Source organism: Notamacropus eugenii, chromosome 2 (genome assembly GCF_028372415.1).
Source record: "Notamacropus eugenii isolate mMacEug1 chromosome 2, mMacEug1.pri_v2, whole genome shotgun sequence".
NCBI lineage: Eukaryota > Metazoa > Chordata > Mammalia > Diprotodontia > Macropodidae > Notamacropus > Notamacropus eugenii.
This window is the reverse complement of record NC_092873.1, coordinates 119,349,571-119,369,056: the sequence shown is the minus strand read 5'-3', so window position 1 is coordinate 119,369,056 and position 19,486 is coordinate 119,349,571. Positions and strand designations below refer to the sequence as shown.

The 19,486-nt window shown below is 38.8% G+C and overlaps 1 protein-coding gene and 1 long non-coding RNA gene across 2 annotated transcripts in view; one reads left to right on the top strand and one right to left on the bottom strand.

Moving 5' to 3' along the window:
• Window positions 1-19,486, bottom strand: part of LOC140526332 (uncharacterized) — a 162,259-nt gene that overhangs the window by 10,410 nt on the left and 132,363 nt on the right. The gene's annotated exons all lie outside the window — the stretch shown is intronic.
• On the top strand, window positions 3,216-18,923 carry LOC140526324 (glutathione S-transferase-like). Its single transcript, XM_072642456.1, has 6 exons — window positions 3,216-3,618; window positions 6,537-6,588; window positions 9,948-10,080; window positions 11,429-11,570; window positions 17,546-17,677; window positions 18,256-18,923. The coding sequence occupies exons 1-6, from the start codon at window positions 3,532-3,534 to the stop codon at window positions 18,424-18,426; spliced, it is 717 nt and encodes a 238-aa protein (XP_072498557.1). The 5' UTR covers window positions 3,216-3,531; the 3' UTR covers window positions 18,427-18,923.

Here is a 19,486-nt window from a genome sequence, read left to right as displayed (position 1 = left end):
TGAGAACCAATGAGGTAAGGATACAAGGTGATTCCTATACAGGGTGGAATGTTGAAATCCAATGTACAACACATTTAGTGTAAAGCACAATTCCACGATTCGTATTTTTTTATTTCCTTGGAGCTGTTTGATTGGTCACTTTATCATACTTAATGTATATGTACCATAAACTCAGTCTTTTTTCTTCAGAGAATTTGGATGTCAGTGACTGGGCAATTCCATTTGAAGAATATTGGTTGAAAAAAGCTTCTTTTGTACAAATGAGAGGCCTATTGGAGTTCTGTGGCTCTCCAAGTTTCCTCATGTAACCATGTTACTTCCATGCTGGTTTATACCAAGAGGAAGCACTTACTAAATGCTTATTGATTGAGCACTATCAACTTGTCACCTTAGTTATCACTTTTACTTGTGCTTCCAAAGATAAGAAAGTGGAATTCGTAAAGCGAAGTTTTAATACAATTCAACAAACATGTATTAAAGTCTTACTATATGCCAGACATTGGGCTGAGTGATGGAAATGTGTGTGGGAGGGGGGTAGTGAAGGGTGTAAAAGGGTACAGGGATTAGGGTTTTGCCTGTGATTTTACTGGTAGGAAACTTCTAGTGAGTAAATACTTCTACCAATGCAGAGAGACTTTAGTCTGTGAATTTAAAGTGGTCGGTGAGTTTAGTTTCAGAGAATTCCTGTTCAAACACTTTCCCCAGGATGATACACTGGATTTTGAGCCAATCAATAAACATTTATTGAGTGGTGGGTATGAGCCAGTGAGGGCTCAGGAGGCACAGTGGATAGAGTGCCAAGCCTTGAGTTGATGGGACTCATCTTTCTTAGTTCAAATGTGGTCTCATACACTGGATTTTGAGCCAATCAATAAACATTTATTGAGTGGTGGGTATGAGCCAGTGAGGGCTCAGGAGGCACAGTGGATAGAGTGCCAAGCCTTGAGTTGATGGGACTCATCTTTCTTAGTTCAAATGTGGTCTCATATATTTCCCAGCTTTATGACCCTGGGCAAGTCACTTCATACTATTTGCCTCAGGTTCCTCATTGGTAAAATGACCTGGAGAAGGAAATGACAAACCAAGCCAGTATCTTTACAAAAAAAACCTGAAATGGGGTCAGGAAGAGTCAGACACAATTGAAACTACTGAACCACTGTATGACCCAGGAAGTGTGCTAAGCACTGGAGGAGCCAGGATGACTTGAATAAAAATTAGATGTCAGACACTTACTAGCTATGTGACCCCAGCAAAGCCACTTAACATTCATGTGCTTCAATTCTTCATCTATAAAATGGGAATATTAATAGCACCTATCCCTCAGGGTTGTAAGGATCATATGAGGTAACAATTGTAAAGCACTTTGCAAACAAACCTTAAAGCACTATATAAACCCTAGCTATGATTACGATTAGCTCCAACTTCATCCACTGTTATTTCCTAAACTTTTCCTCAAATTTGGGAGGAATATTTTATTTAGAGCAAATGCATTGCCAAGATGTTTCCTCCATATTCTCCAACCTCCCTTTTCATAGCTTCTCATCTCTTCCATGAGGCCTTTCTCCTTTGAAATGACATAAGGTTCCTTTATTAACTTTTTCTGTACAAGTTCTCAAAAGTTTTATGAAAAACAGAATCCAGTGACGCTAGATTGAGATAAAATAAGGGAATATAAGAGTTAAGGCATTTAATATTCAGGATACAGATGAGGGACTTTGGCAAAGACAATGCTCTTGGATTCCACTCTTCTGCCTCCTCAAAGATACTAATAGATAATGAAGTTATGTAAAGGATGACAGGAGGCAGTTAAGTGGTGAAGTGGACAGAATGCAGGGTCTGGAGTCAGGAGGTCCTGAGTTCAGATGCTGCTTCTTATTTACTAGGTTTATGAACCTGGGCAAGTCATTGAATCCAGCTTGCCTCAGTTTCCTCATCTGTAAAATGAGCTGGAGAAGGAAATGGCAGAACACTTCTTCAATATCTCTGCCAGGAAAACCTAAAATGGGGTCATGGAGAATCAGACACAGCTGAAAAGATTCAACAACAACCAAGAAAGTCATGGTCTCGGCTGCAGTGAGAGGAATGCAGGAAGGAGGTTGTTAGCTCTGTCCTCAAATCACACAATGTTCCTTAAAGTTGTTAAAGTGTTGATATTATTTAAAGTGCCCCTGTCACGATCTGCAAAGTTCTTCCCCCCACTCATTTCAACAACTACTGTTTCTCTTGTGTGCAAGGTACCATACTCGATGATGAGGGATTCAGAGAAAAATGAAAATCTGTTTTACAGTAAATTCTATGAGAACATTTGACATTTATCTGCAAAATTCAAGATAGGAACTAATAGAAATTTACTGTCTCTACCAGGAAGGCTTGGAGAAGTACTTTGAAGGAGGATGCTCCACATTGTTAAGCTCAAAGAGCTAACAACAGCATTAACTCCAGGCATGTTGGGAGGACAGTCTCACAAGAGTGCTAACACTTCCTCTAAAGAAGGAGCCCCAACCCCAGCCCCAGAAGAAAACTCTAGCCACTTGAGAAACAGGATAGAACATCAGTGGGGCATAAACAATTGTTTGGGCAGGGAACCATAAAAGCCAGTCCAGCTGAGCCATTACCCTGGAATCTTATAGGTAAACACACCTATTCTCATTGACAGCATGGGAATGCATGGGAAATTGTATTTCTTTATGTCAATCTGAAATGAGCCCTTAAGGCAGGGTAACAATGTATATTTTATTGGAATGGATTTCTACAGTGGAGAGGAAACAAGGTGTTCTATGTAGATAGAAAAGTCACTTCAGCCTCAGGAAGACCTGGCTTCTAATCTTCCCTCTGACTCCTTTTGGCTGTGTGACCCTGGGCAAGTTGCTTAACTTCTCTGTGTCCCAGGCAACTCTTAGACTTTAACCCCCGGGGCAATGGTAGTTGTGCAATTTGTAGAGGGAATTTCCTCTCCAGAGAGCTCACTACACATACCAAAACACCAGACTCTATATGATTTATTTTGGTATTCGTCCTAAATAAAAACTTTCCTTTTTGATTTCTGGTTCCTGGTTTTTTTGATAACGAATTCCACACCTGCATAACTAAGATCACCCCCAAACAACATCTGGAGTAAAACAGGGAACTACTTGGGATCGAGATGACCAATTTTAATGTACTGATAAAAACTGTCCTAGCAGACATTCCTCACACAGAGAAAGAAACTCCATCTCTACACTGAAAATATCCTGCGTGGACCATGCTCAGTCCTTGCTCCCCAAAGTCCCAAATGCGTTTCGATCATTTAAATCAGTTAAATCGATCCCACAGCCCATATTTGGGGGAAATGGGAGGTCTGAACCCTGCCGATCACGTGACTCTCCTTCGTCTTTTCCCCCATCCTTCCCTCCTGGATCGTCCCCTTTGCTGAGTCATTGGCTGTTAGTTTTTGGACTTTCGTCCCGCATCCCCAGGGGAGTCCAGAGTACAGACGTCCTGGTCAGATAGTTTGTTCTCTCTTGTTTTTCAGAAAACCAGGAATTGAAAATCATGGCTGCGAAGCCCAAACTCTATTACTTCGATGGCAGAGGCAGAATGGAATCGGTGCGCTGGCTGCTGGCAGCTGCGGGGGTGGAGGTACGGCTTCGTTTGTTACAGTTACTCTTTTTCTTCGGACTCATGAGTATTTATTTACTAGGGAAGTCACAGGGAACGCACTGAATGACTCCCTCCAGAAAGGGGTCCAGTCATTGTCACCTATATCTTTCGTTCTTTTTCTTAATAGTGAACTGAGACTCGGGAGCAGCTTGAAAGTCACGTTTATCTTGATACTTAAGTATCGCCTAAAAGTGGAAGAGTCTAGTAGAAAGGTCACTGCCCGTGGATTCAGCATTCGTGGGTCCAAGTCGTGGCACTTCTGCCTCCTAGCTCGATGTCCTTTGGGCAAGGCAGCTTGCATCTGAGTCCCAGCTTCATCACTTGCAGCAGAGGGGCTGGCATTAGATTATTTCTGAAATCCCCTTGTAGCATTAACGTTCCGTGATCTTTGCCTACAACGACTTCTTTAAAAAAAAATGTTTTTTTTCTATGCCATAACACAGAGAATGATACTAGTTCCCATTTATTTTCTTTAACTTCCTAGCTATTATTGCTTACTGTTGTATTCATTTAAAAGCCCAGCATTTTGGAAAACTGAAAAAATGACGAGGAACAGAAGTTGGGTTAGATTCTAAAGAGATTTTTAGCAATCTTCATTTTTGCTGGCTTCCTTTTCCTTGGGTAGAGAGTAGGAAAGATATACATGATATACAAGACCTTTATAAAATCTTAACAAAGTTTCTGAACTTTTAAACATTACTAATTGAGGTTGACATGCTAGAAACATTTGTACTAATCTTTTAGACGGTGAGGAATGATTTCCTCCACTCCTAACTGATATTAGTAAGCCACTTTCACCCGTCAGCTTCTCCTTCTGCCAGTTGAGGGTACTGGATGAAATAGTCATTGTCATGCCATCGTTTCTGTGATGTCATGGTCTTTGGAGAAACACAACAACAAATTGTCCCTTCCAACTCTGTCTGCATCCCAGGATCTGGGGGGGTCTTCAGTTCTGCGTAATCATAGGACCCCATTCTGTCACAGGACTGAAAATAAGACTACTCTGTGTACTCTGTCCACCACACCACTTAGTTGCCATTTAAAGATACTGAGTCTCAATCTATGAGCAACAATTACAATTATTAATGATATTCACAATATTAACTAGGATGTGTGGCATAGTGAAGAACACTGGTCTGGAAGTCAGGAGACTCAGATTGTAGTGGTGGCTCTGTCACTAATTAGCTGTGACCTTGGGTAAGTCATAGGATCATGGGATCATAAATAGAGCGCTAGAAGGGATCTTGAGGCTATCTAGTTTGTGCCTACCCCCATTTTATGGATAAGGAAACTGAGGCACAGGAAAATTAAGTGACTTGACCAAGGTCCCTCCAGCAGTAAGCTACGGAACCCGGGTCTTTGGACACTTAAGACTATACATTGCAGAGTAGTCACTGATTTGCCCTGGCATATAGGGTTTCCTCAAACAAGAGTTCCCTCCATTAGCAATATCAAACTGATGTAGAAATGGGGACCACTAAATGGTATGCATCTAATTTTATTTATAAACACTTCCCCATCACATTTTAATCTGGTTGGAGATGCACTCAGGATTTTGCTAGCAGCCTGTTTGACACCCCTGTCCTATATCCATGAAATTGCAGGTCCAGACACCTTCCCCATCTCTGTCCCTAAAGGCATAGAAAGGTTGCCTGTAGTGACTGTAGTGACAGAATGCTGCGCCTAGAATTAGGAACACCTGAAGTCAAATCATGCCCCTGACACTTATTAGCTGTGTGAGTCTGGGTAAGTCTCAGTCTCTGTGTGCCTCAGAGAATAGCACTTACATAAGTCATAATATATGATTTCCAGAATCACAGATCCTTTGTATTGACTTACACAGTATACTCTGCCAGGCACTGGATAGATACAAAAATGAGAAAATACAAATTGTTACCCTCGAAGAATTGAGAATTTATTAAGCATTTCTCCAAGACTCATCTTTTAATTAAAAAAAGAAAAATGGGGGGAGGGAGGATTAGAACAGTGGTTCTCAAAGTGTAGTCTAAAGTTCCCCAAGATCCTTTCAGAGGGTCCTTAAGATCAGAAGTATTTTCATAATAATTCTAAGATGTTAGTAGCCTACTAAATACTCCTCCCTTTTTCAATTACATATCCACATGGAGCTGGAGGTAAATATGTGTATGTATATATGGATAACATACACATATACATATATAAAACTTACATACACATATGTATATGCATGTGTGTATATCTATGTATATGCATATATGTTTCATCCAGAACGATATATTGCAACAGACTGAATGCAGAAGCAGATATAAGAATCCAGTTAACTTCTATTAGATTAGACATTAAAAGAGATTTGTGAAAATATGTAAACCTTCTCACTAATTTTTTGTTTGGAAAAACAGACCTTTTTCATTAAAATATGTTATTTATGTTCATATGTAATGGGGTCTATTTTAATATATTAATATATTTAAAATTCATCAGTTTTATTTTTTAATACAGCAAATACTGATAGAACCCACATAAAGAGAAGCTCTTTGGGTAGGTCCTCAATATTACATTTAAGAATGTAATGGGTGTTCTGAGACCACAATGTTTGAGAAATATTGGACGAGAGCATCAGAATCATTGATATAGAGCTAGAAGAAACCTTAGAAATCATTTAGTCTAAGGTCCTCATTTTTGCAGATGAGGAAACTGAGGCCCAGAGAAGTTAAGTGACTTGCCCAGGTCTCCCAGCTAGTGAATGCCTAAGACAGGATTTGAACTCAAGTTTTTGTGACCCTCTATTCCTGTACTCTACCCATGGTACCACCTAGTTGCTTTAGGTGGTTAAGGCAACTTAATCTAGGGTCCCTACCAATGCTAACTTTCTATGATTCTATTACTCTTATACCCTCATGTGTCCTTCTCCTTTCTAGTTTGAAGAAGTACTTTTGCAAACAGCAGAAGAACTTCAGGATTTAATTAAAGGTGAGTTCAAAGCTTTGCTGTTATGCTGTGCTAGTCCATGAGGATCAGATTGACTACCCTTTCCTTGCCTGAAAAGACCCACAGAAAGTCTCTAAGATCCCCTTGAAGCCCTACAATTCTCTGATTCTACAGGTGTGAAAAAGTATGGTACAAATCCTAGCATGGATGGAGAATTACACAGGGCAGTACACAGTGTGTTCCTCTGTACCTCAGAGGTAGGGTTCGAATTTCAAAGCAACCACACTAGGGAAGAAAGTAAAACTGGTTTCCTCATCAGACAAAGGGTTCTTCATTTCTATAGAGGAATCACTGAAGTAAAGAGTGATGGGACTAAGACTGAAAAGGTTAGGTTGGAGTTATGGAGGAGCTTGAATATGAGCAAAAGTAGACAGGTGGGAGTTACTGGAGGGTTTGTTGTATGTGGGCAAAGAACTGTCTTGATAATTATTGTGTTTCAGGAAGACTAGCTATGAAAGTTTGATTTGGAATTGACAGAGACTAGAGGTATGGAGACCAATCAAAAACACATGAAGAATCTAGGTAGCAGACAAAGTTAAAGCTAAAATAATCATAAGAGAAAAATAGGGAAACTACACTATATGTCAGTCATATCAAACAATATTGTTTTAGACTATCTAAAATAACTAGACAGTAAAAGGATGGAATATTGCTGTGGTGTAGGAAAAGACTTGGACCTATGAAGGAAGAGGTTATCCACCCTCAGAGAAACAGAGGACAAATAAATATAGTATGGTATTACATAGATGCCTGTGAATGTACATATTTATATATGAGTATGATTAGGGATATCTAAGTATACGTATATACATTTAAGTGTATGCATGTATGTGTACCTGCATGTACATATCTTTGTATGTATGTATATATATGTATGTATCTGTGTATATGTACTTATATATATATGTATAGATGCATTTATGTATGCATGTATATGTGTGTCTTTTGTGTATATATGTATGCATGTGTGTGAACATGTGTCTGCATGTATATGTATATATGAGTGTGTATATATGCATATACATATAAATATATCTGTGCTTACTCATATGTTCTTGGGGAAAAGGAAGAAGGGGGAAAAAAGAGCAAAGTAAAAAGTGCCTAGGAGAGGAAAAAGAAAACTTACAAGGAAGCAAAGAAAAGATGGACAGCTCTCAGCACAACATGTAATATTCATTATACAGGCTTTCTTGAAATGGAAATTTGTTGCTGTATATTTTGATTCTTCCCTTCTGTTCTGCTGTGTACATGACAGTTCTTTTCCTTTTCTTATTTTGTATTTAAGTTTATGTTTCTTTTTCTTTTCTTATTGTGTATTTAAATTTTTCTATTTATGTTTAAAATAAATTAATTTTTAAAAAGAAAAAGAAAGACTCTAGGTGGGAGGTGATGAGACCCTGGCCTAGGGTATGGCAGTGGGAGCTAAAGAAGTGGGGTGGGGTAATAGATCAATCAACTGATCAACAAGCATTTATTAAGCACTTACAATGCACCAGATGCTGTTTAAGACACTGGAGACACAAAGATGAAGAAATGAAGTAGTTCCTTCCCTTAGTGAGCTTATATTCTTTAGGGGGAAACATCATGCATAAATATCACCACCACCATCATCATTATCCTGCCATTTATACATTTCCATAGTATTTATAAATATTATCTTCTTTGACCCTAAACAACTTCAAGAGATAAGTGCTGTCATCATCCCCCATTTCGTGGATGAGCAAAACTGTGACTGAGAGCTTTAGTCACATGCCCAGGGTTACACATTAGCAGGTGTCTGAGACAAAAGTCTTAAAAAAAATAAACTAGAACTCTAAATCCAGCACTATTCAAAGAGCCACCTACCTGACTATGTCAGTAAATACAGAGTATATTCTAATACACAGGTATTTCAAGGGGAAAAATAACCTTCAGGGGAAGGTGGATGTTACCAGCTAGCAGGATCAGGAGAGGTAAGGAGGGAGGGAATTCCAGGGATGGAAGTCAGCCCATACAAAAGCAAGGAGACTGGAGGTGTAATGTTTTGTTTGCAGAAAAGCAAGTAAGCCTGTTTGCCTGGGAGGCAGGGTGTTTGAAGAAGCATCATAGGTAATGACTCTAGAAGGACAGGCTAGAACAGACCATGAAGGGCTTTGGATGCAAAAAGAGGTTATACTTGAGGTTACAGGCAAGAGGGAAAAGATAACAATTTGTGAGAGAAGATTTGAGGGCAGACTCCTTTCAGTCAAAAATCACAGATTACCCAAACAGACAGTGTATAGACCAAGTCATAGAGTTGTCATTTGGGTTGGTAGTGGAAGTTCTGACACAGGAAGTTCCCTGGTCAGACAAGGTCACCAATAAAGCCTTAGAAAGATCCTTCCTGTGTTCATGCATACTACCCAAAGCACCTAGCATACTGAAGTGCACATAGTAGGTTCTCAAAACTACTGTTGTTAATTAATGGTATTCTATCAGTGGCTTTCAAGTCAGTCAGGAAGCCTTTATTAAGCATCTACCATGTGCCAGGCATTGCACCAAGTACTGGGGATAGGAAAAAAAAGGCAAAACCACCTTTTTTTTTTAATATTTTTTTTTCCTATCTTATGTTTTGTAAATGCTTGTTTTATTTCTTAAGTTCAGAAAAAAAATACATGAGTAGATGCAATGGGAAAAAACAAAAATCCAACAGCCCCTTCTCCCTAGGACCTCACAATCTAAGGGGGAGAGACAACAAGCAAACAATTATGAACAAAAAAGCCATATCCAGGGTAAACTGCAGATAACACACTGTAAAGCCACTAGGAGTAAGTGGAAAATCAGGAGATGCTTCTTGTAGAAGGTGGGACTTTGGCTGGGACTTGAGGGAAGCCAGGGGACACAGGAGGTAGAGATGAGGAGGCAGAGCACTCTAGGCATGGGGGACACACAGTCAAGATGCCTGGTGTCCAGATATGGAACTGTTTTGTTTGTGGAACAACAAAGAGGTCAGTGTCTCTCAATGCACGGAGGAAGAAAGTCAGGCACTCAAAATATCTTGAAAGACCTTATTGGTAAGCAAACACAATCCCATTTGCAGGGTGGGAGGCAGTGTCTCTAGAATGAAAATAACCACCCATGGAATAGTGTGGTGTGATAGAGAAAGAGCACTGGTTCTAGAATCAGAGCTCACGGATAGCCATCTTGCTTCTGAGATTTAGCAATGTGGCCTTGAGAAAGTCCTTTACCCTTCTTGGGCCTCAATTTTCCCTACTGTAGAATGAACTGTACAACTGCTGAGGTTCCTTCTGGTTCCAGAATTGTGCTTCCATGACCACACTCTAATGAGGGGAATAACCACTGACTTGACTTTTTTTTTTTAGGTGGGAAACTAATGTATCAACAAGTGCCAATGGTTGAAATTGATGGAATGAAGATGGTACAAACCAGAGCCATCTTAAGATACATAGCCGCAAAATACAACTTGTATGGGAAGGACTTGAAGGAGCAGCTCCTGTACAGTAATCGTTGCATGTTTATAAAACAACATAGAAGCCCCCCTTTTTTATTTAGGATATTTCTACTTAATAATTGATTCCGACAAATGATTTGCCCAGGGTCACACCATAAAGTAGAGATCAAAGGCAAAACTTGACTATGGGTCTTCCTGACTACAAGTCTAGCTCTTTACTATTTCCCTTGCTTCTCAATAAAATGATGTTTAGAAAGTATCTCCTTTTATATAATGGACAAAGCAAAAATGTTCTTATTAGCATGTTATGACAGTAAGTATGTAAAATTTTTAACTCCCTTTCCCAAATGATCTAAATCCAAGATAGCCTGATGTAGATATATCTCTAGTAGATAGTTTTATCAAAGTATGAGCAGTCAGAAAAAGAAATTAAATCTCTAACTGCTTAGCAGAGTGTTGCTGTAAAGTAATTATACTGGCTTCTGTAGGCTGCATATCAATCAGTATCTATTAAGTACCTACTCTTTGGTAGTGTTCTGGTGCTGAAGATACAAAAAGAGGCAAAAGAGGCAAAGGGCTTACAGTCTAATGGAATGTTTATGGAACTCACTCTTAATTTTATGGGCATGCTAGAAACACTTTTCTACTGATTTGTTAAGTCTCATATGTAATGAACTGACTCACTCAGATACATAGATGATTTGTTTGGAAGAGAAGAAATACTGCCTTTAAATCTTTAGAATAACTATAATTTTAAAATCAGTTTTTAATGATTTGTAAAAGCATGAATTAAAAAAATATATAAATTCACTATTAATGAAAGTGGGGATGTTTTAAAAATTAGTTTCTATGTTTATTAACTCATCATGGAGAGGCCATGCAACCCATATTGGATGAATCAATCCATCAACAAGTATTTATGAAGTGCCTGCCACGTGCTGGGGTGGGCATCGAAGTGGCACAGTGGACAGAGTGCTGGGCCTGGAGTCAGGAAGACTCATATTCATGAATTTAAACTGGGCCTCAGACACTTACTAGCTGTGTAATCCTGGGCAAATCACTTACCCCTGTTTGTCTCAGTTTCCTCAAATGTAAAATAAGCTGAGGAAGCAGATGACAAACCACTCTAGTATGTCTGCCAAGAAAACCCCAAATGGGGTCATGAAAAGTTGGACCCAACTGAAGCCACTGAACAAGAACAACAATCTTATGCTTCTAAAGAAGACTTTTCATGTGTGATATTTTATTTGCTCCTGCATTTAATAATAATGCCACATGTAAAAAGAGCTTTAAAGCTTGCAAAGCATTGTTTACACATTATTTGATTGCAGTCTCCCAATAACAGGATGAGCTAGTAATCATCTTTTTATCGGTGCCTCTTTCCTTTTCCAGTATTGACATGTATGTGGAAGGAATGAGAGATCTGTACGACATAATTATGTTACTCCCTTTTGCTTTGCCTGAAGACCAGGAGAAGAATCTGAGCATTGTCGCTGAGAAAGCCACTCAAAGATTCTTCCCAGTGTATGAGAAGGTATGGAACAGCGAGGCAGTGTGTTATCTGCCTGCTTATTCAATAAAATTACAAACACTTTCTCTGCTTCATTCTGAGCAAATTTGTAACAATGCAGAAACATTGGAGGAAAGACCACTGGACAGAAGATCCTGCTTCTGACACTTATTACTTGTGGAAATGTGGGCACCTTACTTATTAACCCTGGATCTCAGTTTCCTAAGCTTTACAAAGTAGGGCAGCAACATATAGTGGATAAAGTGCTGGACTTGGAGTCAGGAAGACATTGGTTCATCTCCTGCCTCAGACACTTACCAGCTGTGTGACCTTGGGCAAGTCCCTTGTCCTATGTGGGCCTCAGTTTCTTCATCTGTAAACTAAGGGAGTTGGACTTAATGACTCCTAAGTTTACTTTAGGTCCATAACCTATGATTCTATGATTTCAGAAATTGCTGCAGCTAGATAAGATGGGTAGCCACTTAAAGCACAACATGCTTTTGCAAGAGAGACATTTGTTTATATTCCTTTATTACACTTAAAATTACATGGCTGGACCTGGTACTGTCCTCCTTAAGTTCTTATGCACCTTTCTGGACTGGTGAATGTGGGAAGGGCTGGTGGCAATGCTCTGTGAGAATAAAAATGGAAGGGTTTGATGACATTTTTTGCACCTATCTATAGAGTTGGTACATTCCAGTCCTTTTGGGAAAGATTTAGCTCTAAATCATTTAATATATACCCATTAAATACATATGTAGACAAAGAGCCTCAACCTGTCCACAGGCATTTATTAAGGAATCAGCTGTATACCAGAGACTCTGCTCAGCATTGAGGGCACTAAGGCTAAATGAAATAGAGCCTGCCCTCAAGGTGCTTACATTCTATATGGGGATACAACATTTATACCTGAAATTATGTGTACGCACATGCACACACACATAACACATAGAGATAGAGATACTGTTGAGTCATTTCAGTCACATCCAACCCTTCATGAACCTATTTTAAGGTTTTCTAGAGGTTTGCCATTTCCTTTTCCAGCTCATTTTGCAGATGAGGAAACTGAGGTAAACAGTTAAATGACTTAGTCAGTGTTACATGGCTACAAAGTGTCTGAAGCCATATTTGAACTAATAGGAATGAGTCTTCCAGATTTTAGGCCAAGTGCTCTATCCACTGTGCCACCTGTCTGCAGATAGACAGATATAGAAACACATATGTGTACATGTTGAGCAGATATAGCTTTATAAATATAGATATACATACACACAAAAATAAGTACAAAGGAATTTGGAAGGACCTTTGAACTAAAGCTTTGAAAGAAACTAGGAATTGTATGAAGGTCAAGATAAAGAGGGAATACATACCAGGCATGGGGGCCAGACTGTGGTAATTTATGGGGTCAGGAAGGAGGATGCCTCCTGTGAGAAACAGGAAGAAGGCCAGTTCAGCTGTGCTTTAGACTGTGTGACTGGGAGTAATGTAAAGTTAAGACCAGAAAGAAAAGTTTGAGTCTGGCTATGAAAAAGCTTTAAATGCTGTAACAATAGCATCTTACATTTATCCAGTGTTTCATGATCATCAAATACTTTACAAGCATTATTTTACTTGATCCTCCTAACAGCTCCTTAGGTGAACAGTGCAAGTTTCACCCCCATTTTATGGATGAGCAAATGGAGGCTTAAGGGGTACACTGACCTGCCCAAAATCACACAGTAAGTGGCAATGGTAGAGGGAGAATCAAAGTCTTCCATACGTCAGGTTTTAGAGCTCTTTTCTCAATATCATTTTCCCCTTCTGCATTTCATCCATATTTTTTGACTAATTATTACTCTGTGAGGTTATAGGTCATGAAGTTATTGAATTAGAGGAGGCAGCATGACATAATAGGAAAAAAAATCTGCTGCTATTTTCTAGTTATATACCTTGGACAAATCACTTGAACCCCAATGAGCCTCCATTTCCTCATCTGTAAAATAAGGGACTTGAACCAGATGATCTCTGGGTCCTGCGTGTCTATGAAATGAATGTTTTGCACAAATATTCCTTTGTGTCCTTGTGTGTCATACTTAGCTTACATTACATTTGTCTATGCAATTTAGTATCGTCCTCCTGCTAGGTTACAGGTTCCTGGATGGCAGAGACTAGGTTGTTTTTAGCCATCACCATACACACTGTCTTATGTGGAGGAGACATTTAATGAATGTTTATTGGTCTGTTAAATAGTGACCAAAATGGAAGTTTATTGTGTCACTACCCAAATTGCCGAGTTCTCTGTGGAAATGATATCTATCCATGGGTCAGACAGTTTTGATGGATGGTGACAGCTAATTCACAGAATTCATTGTAGGAGAATATCTTTAGAAATATTTGGGGTTTAGTCCTTGGTTTAAAAAAAAAAAAAGTTGTGTTAACAAAGGATTTGAGGAACAGCACTGTCTCCATAATTCACAACTCATGAGGATAGATTATCAACACAACCTTAAGATGTGGTTAACAGATGATCCCCTTGATCTTCTAATATGAATAAAGGACAATGGGGAGAAAAGGGAATCAGGTTATACTGGAACCTGATTCTAGGATATGTCATGTGTTTTACTGATTGCTGTAGCTAGGAAAGACCTTAGCTTGTGGTTGGGATTTATAAATTTTATTCTTGACATTTTGTGAGTTTCCTTGAGTTTAAAAATGTTTCTTTTTGGCAGAAATAGCTCTCATTTAAAATCTTTCATTTCATCGAAAATTAATTATTTTTCCTTTTTTAAAATTCTATTTCCCCTCTGCTTTTTTCTTCACTGGAAGTGCTTTTTCCAAGTTCAGAGTTTGCTGAGTTTTGTTCTCTTTTGAGATTCATTTTTCTGGCTAACTCAGTGATTTCTGCAGGATTCCAAATGTATTATGCAATAAAACTGCCTGTGGGTTATTGCCTACAAAGGTATTGATTGTTGTTAGTGCTGCTTGGAGTTCTGTGTTATTGATTACACAGTTGTTGAATTATATGTGGCCCTGAATTTATTGCTAATGCCCATCGTATAATATGTTATTGCTTTTATGTGTGTGTGTGTGTGTGTGTGTGTGCTTTTTAGCTCACATCACTACACACTACTATTTTTGTTTGCACTGGCACTAGTGTTGTGCTGAATACACTTTTAAACAGAATTTGAACAAAATGGAGGTCAGTACTTTAGGCATTTAGTATGCAGTGATACCAAAAAGACTCCAAAAGGATTTTTAATTATAGTCATGGAATTTGATCATAAAAATAAGGTCATTATAAAAGTATTGAATGATATTATAAAGAATTTGGGGTAAATACAAGGTGATCACTGGCAGGTATGAGTAGAGAATGATACTCTATCTATTTTTTGTAATTTGTGAAAAATAATTATTCATTCAATAATTCCTGATGAGATCAGCAATTAAGAGATTATTTGGATACCATTTCCTAAGTGTCTCTCTCAAGAAGGAAGGGAGGAAGGAAAGAAGAAAAGAAAGAGAGGAAGGAAAAAAAGAAAAGGGAGGAAGGGAGAGAGGAAGAAAAAACTTTTGTTTTTAAAGAATTTTTCTTTTGTAATCTAGTATTTCTCTCTCTCACACTGAGTAATGCACACTGAGGAACACAGGAAGAAAGGAAGGAAATACGCATTTATTAAGTATCACTTATGTGCCAGGCACTGTGCTAAGTACTCTGCAAATATTTTCTCATTTGATATAACCATGGGAGGTAGATATAATTATTATCCCTAATTTTTAGCTGAAGAAACAGGCAGACAGAGGTTAAGTGACTTGCCCAAGGTCACAACTGTTAGTGTCAGAGACTGAATGTGAACTTCTTCACTGCAGATCCAGAATTCTCTCCACGTTACCATGTAACTAAGTGCCTTGGGTGGCTTAGATTTGGTGCTTAGATGATCTGAAACCACAATGGGCAGAGGTTTTAGAGTGGATGAACTGAAGTACCTGATCAAAGTTGAAAAAGATACTGTGGTCAAAGGAGTTAGACCTTCCCCTACAACAGGGGTACCACAGGCCTAAGTTAAGGTCTTCTCGGGAAAGGCTCCAAGGCCCACTGGAAAAGAACCACTTGAAGCATGGATTGGCCATACATGCTAAGTACTACAGCCCTGTGAAGCAACTGATGTAGGAAAAAGTGGATAGTTCAACCAACTCTGCTTACTGAGTCCTTGAGAATTTTTCAAGATCACACAGCTGGGGCCTAGTACAGTCACAAAAAGAATTCAGGTTCCTTAACTCCTGATCCAGTGTTCTTGTTTTTAAAAATTTTCCTTTTGTAACCCTAGTTTACATAACATACACACATTCTTTTTTTCTCTGTCTCTCTCTCTTTCTCCCCCTAATGGGGGGATGGAATTTTTTCACTTGTAAAAGTATACCAAGTTATACTCAACAAATATATATTTTTGGATGTTTGTAACCTTTAATTCAATAAACATTTATTAAGTGACTACTCTGCTGAGTGCAAGAGATACAAAAAGAGACAAAAGGCAGCCCCTCCCCTCAAAGAGCTGACAATCTAATGGGGAAAACAATGAGCAAACAAATATCTACAAGTCTAGCTATATCCAGAATAAATAGGAAATAACTGACAGAGCTTGTAATGTACTCCATGCCTGAACTATTGCAGTTGCTTGCTGGTTAGTCTTTCTGCCTTAGGTCACTCCCCATCATGGGGCATCTTCCACTTAACTGTCAAATTGAATTTGCTTAAGCTCTGGTGTGACCATGTCATCTCCTCCTACGCAATCCCATTCAGTAAACTCCAGTGGCTCTCTGTTACCTCCACTATCACACATAAAGACTGTATTTGGCTCTGAAATCCCTTCATAGGCTAGGTCCTAACCCCTTTCTAACTTTCCAGTCTTGGTAAAGCTTAGCCCCCTCACACTGGCCTCCTGGAACAAACATTCCGTGGCCCCGCAGGCATTTTCCCTGGCTGTCTCCCATGTCTGGAACTTTCTCCCTCCTCATTTGTGCCTTCTGACTTCTCTGACTTCCCACCAAGTCTCAGGTAAAGTCCTACCTTCTGCAGGAAGCCTTTCTTGCTCCTCCTTCCATCTGAGAGTATCCAATTCATCCTGCATATATCACTTATACCAAGTTGTTTATGCCTTGCTTCCTCCATTAGACTGGGAGCATCTTGAGAGCAGTGACTGTATTTTGCCTTTCTTTGTATCCCCAGCTCTTAGCACAGTGTCTGGCATGTATATGATAGGAGCTTAATAAATGTTTATTGAATGAATGAATGAATGACCAGTATGATGAAAAGAGCAAAAATACACAAAGAGAACAATGTAGAAGAGGACAAATGAATAGAGAAATTTTTACTACCCTGTTAATCAGGAAACATTTATTAAGCACCTGCCATATACCAGGCATTGTGCTTAGGGGCTGAGGATACACAAGAGGCAAAAGTTAGTCCCTACCCTCAGGGAGTTTCCAGTCTAAAGAAGGAGACAACATGCAAACAAATATATACAAAAGAAGTTATGTACAGGATAAATTTTATTGTTTATTCATGTCCCACTCAGGGCTTTTTTGACAAAGATACTGGAGTGGTTTGCCATTTCCTTCTCCAGCTCATCTGACAGATGAGGAAACTAAGGCAAACAGGGTGAAGAGACTTGCCCACATTCACACAGCTAGTAAGTGTCTGAGGCCAGATTTGAACTTAGGTTTCCCTGACTCCAGGCCTGGCTCTCTAACTACTGCTCCACTTAGCCTCCAACAGGATAAACAGGAAATAATTAAAAGAGAAAACACTGAAATTAAGTGGAGTGGGGAAAGGCTTTCTGTAGAAGATGGAATTTTAGTTGGGACTTGAAGCAAGTCAAGGAGGTCTGTTGTCAGAGTGGATGAGGGAGAGTGCTCCAGACATGGGGGATAGCCAGAGAAAATGTTCTGTCTTTAAATAATATGCCATCTTCAAGTAATGTGCCCTAATTCCCTCCCTTCTCTCCTTGTCATTGATCCTATAGGCGTTGAAAGGCCATGGGGAAAATTACCTTGTTGGCAACCAGCTGAGCTGGGCAGATGTACATCTACTTGAACTCATCTTAATGGTTGAAGAATGCAAGTCTGGTGTTCTGTCAGCATTCCCTAAACTGCAGGTAATTCGATCAAAAGCATTCACTATATATACTGAATATATCTACTGATGTACATGTCCTCTTCTCCATTAAAATGTAAGCTCCCTGCAGGCAGGGATACTTTTTCTTTGTGTCTCCAGAGTTAGCACACTGCCTAGGACATAGGAAGTGATCAATACATGTTTGTTTAAAAGATCTGGAATTTCCCCTGTGTATCCTTCCTCCAAGGACACAGATCCTTAGACAGTCTTCATGAGTCATCATGGCCCAAACCAAAAATCTGTTGTCCAACCTTCAACAATTATACATTTTGAAAAGAGAAGGCTATTTCTTCATGTATTTATTATATTATAATATATGATACAATATATTACTTGATATGATATCATATCATATCTGCAAAACAGGAGCCTTACACATTTGCAGAGAAGAATTCCTGAAGACTTTCAAATGTCATTGCCCATAGGGCAAAAATGCTTGCCCACGGTGTTTTCCCAGGATGAAATGACTTCCAGAAGAACAGCCCTGGCGCCTTGTTCCAATGTGCAAGGCTAATTGCTTCATTTACAGGTGGTGTCATTTTTTTTTTTTCATTTTAGGAGTTCAAAGCTAGAATCAGCAAACTCCCCAGGATTCAGAAATTCCTTCAACCTGGTAGTCCAAGAAAGCTGCCAATGGATGCTGCAGGTTTTGAAGCTATAGAGAAGATATTCAATTTGGAAAAAGGCTTGCTTGTTAAACACTCTGGTCTTATATTAGCTGACCTTTAGTCATGCTCACAAAAATACTAGGATGTGTTCCTGCAGCATTTCTAGTTTCAGTAACTAGTAGATATGATGCCTCCCTATAGATCTTATAATCAGAAAAACCTAATCTTCACATTGTTTATTATAAAACTTAGTGATTAGATTAGAATTTCACTTTACTTAGGGTCATAGAATTATAGATTAAATTTTTTTTTACATATATGGAGCCAAATTTAGGGCCAAATAGACCTTAAAGGGAACTGAGTCTGTGTATACCGTCTTCATTTTACCATTGTGGAAACAGAAAAAGAGTGGTTAAATGATGTACCAGAGGTGGCAAAGTCAGGATTCAGACTTGGGTCTCCTGTTTCCAAATTCCATCCTTTTTCACTGTTACACTGTCTCCTTTTAACTAATCTGAATTTTTCAGGAAAGTGGGAACATTTGGAATAAAACTGAAAATCATGTGAAAACAAGATGATACTAAAGATTTATTTAAAAATAAAAACAGCTTTACCAAATGATGCATTAAGTTCCTTTTAGAAGCAAACCTTTGACACCTGTCCTGGTAGCGTTCAGTTATCTTCACTCCACAGGATTTAGGCAGGAAAGTAATTTGCTAATATTTTAAAAAGATTTTCATTGAAAAGAAAACACAGAAAAAAGGTTTTAGTTCCCAGTTATTGAGAAATTTCAATTAAACAAATACCGTATTCCTCTCTCTCCATGACACCGTTTAATCATGATTTTATTCTGCTTTTAAAAAAAAGAACGATTAGTTTTAATACAATCAAGGAAGAAACCTGAAGGTTAACTTTGAAAATTTCCTCTTCCAAAATAGCCCTTGTCTTGTCAACTTAAAGATACACTTTCAGGAGAAAATCAGTGTTTTATTTCTCCAAGCAGATAATCTATTGTGTACCATTTTGTCAGAATTCATTGGAAGGTAAGCTAAAATCAGCACTTGGAGGCAGAGTCAAAGGAGGCTTAAAGTGTGAGTGTCACTAATTAAAGTTCAATCTTACAAACCCAAAGTAAGTTTAAAAGTGGTAGAGTGGAGTGGTAAGGAGAGTTGTTTAGTCTT

Excerpts from the sequence above, each read along its gene's own strand:
- LOC140526324 (XM_072642456.1), top strand. The coding sequence starts at position 3,532 with ATGGCTGCGAAGCCCAAACTCTATTACTTCGATGGCAGAGGCAGAATG. Across the intron at positions 3,619-6,536 it reads TGGCAGCTGCGGGGGTGGAG|TTTGAAGAAGTACTTTTGCA; the intron begins GTACGGCTTCGT and ends TCTCCTTTCTAG. Across the intron at positions 10,081-11,428 it reads GACTTGAAGGAGCAGCTCCT|TATTGACATGTATGTGGAAG; the intron begins GTACAGTAATCG and ends TTCCTTTTCCAG.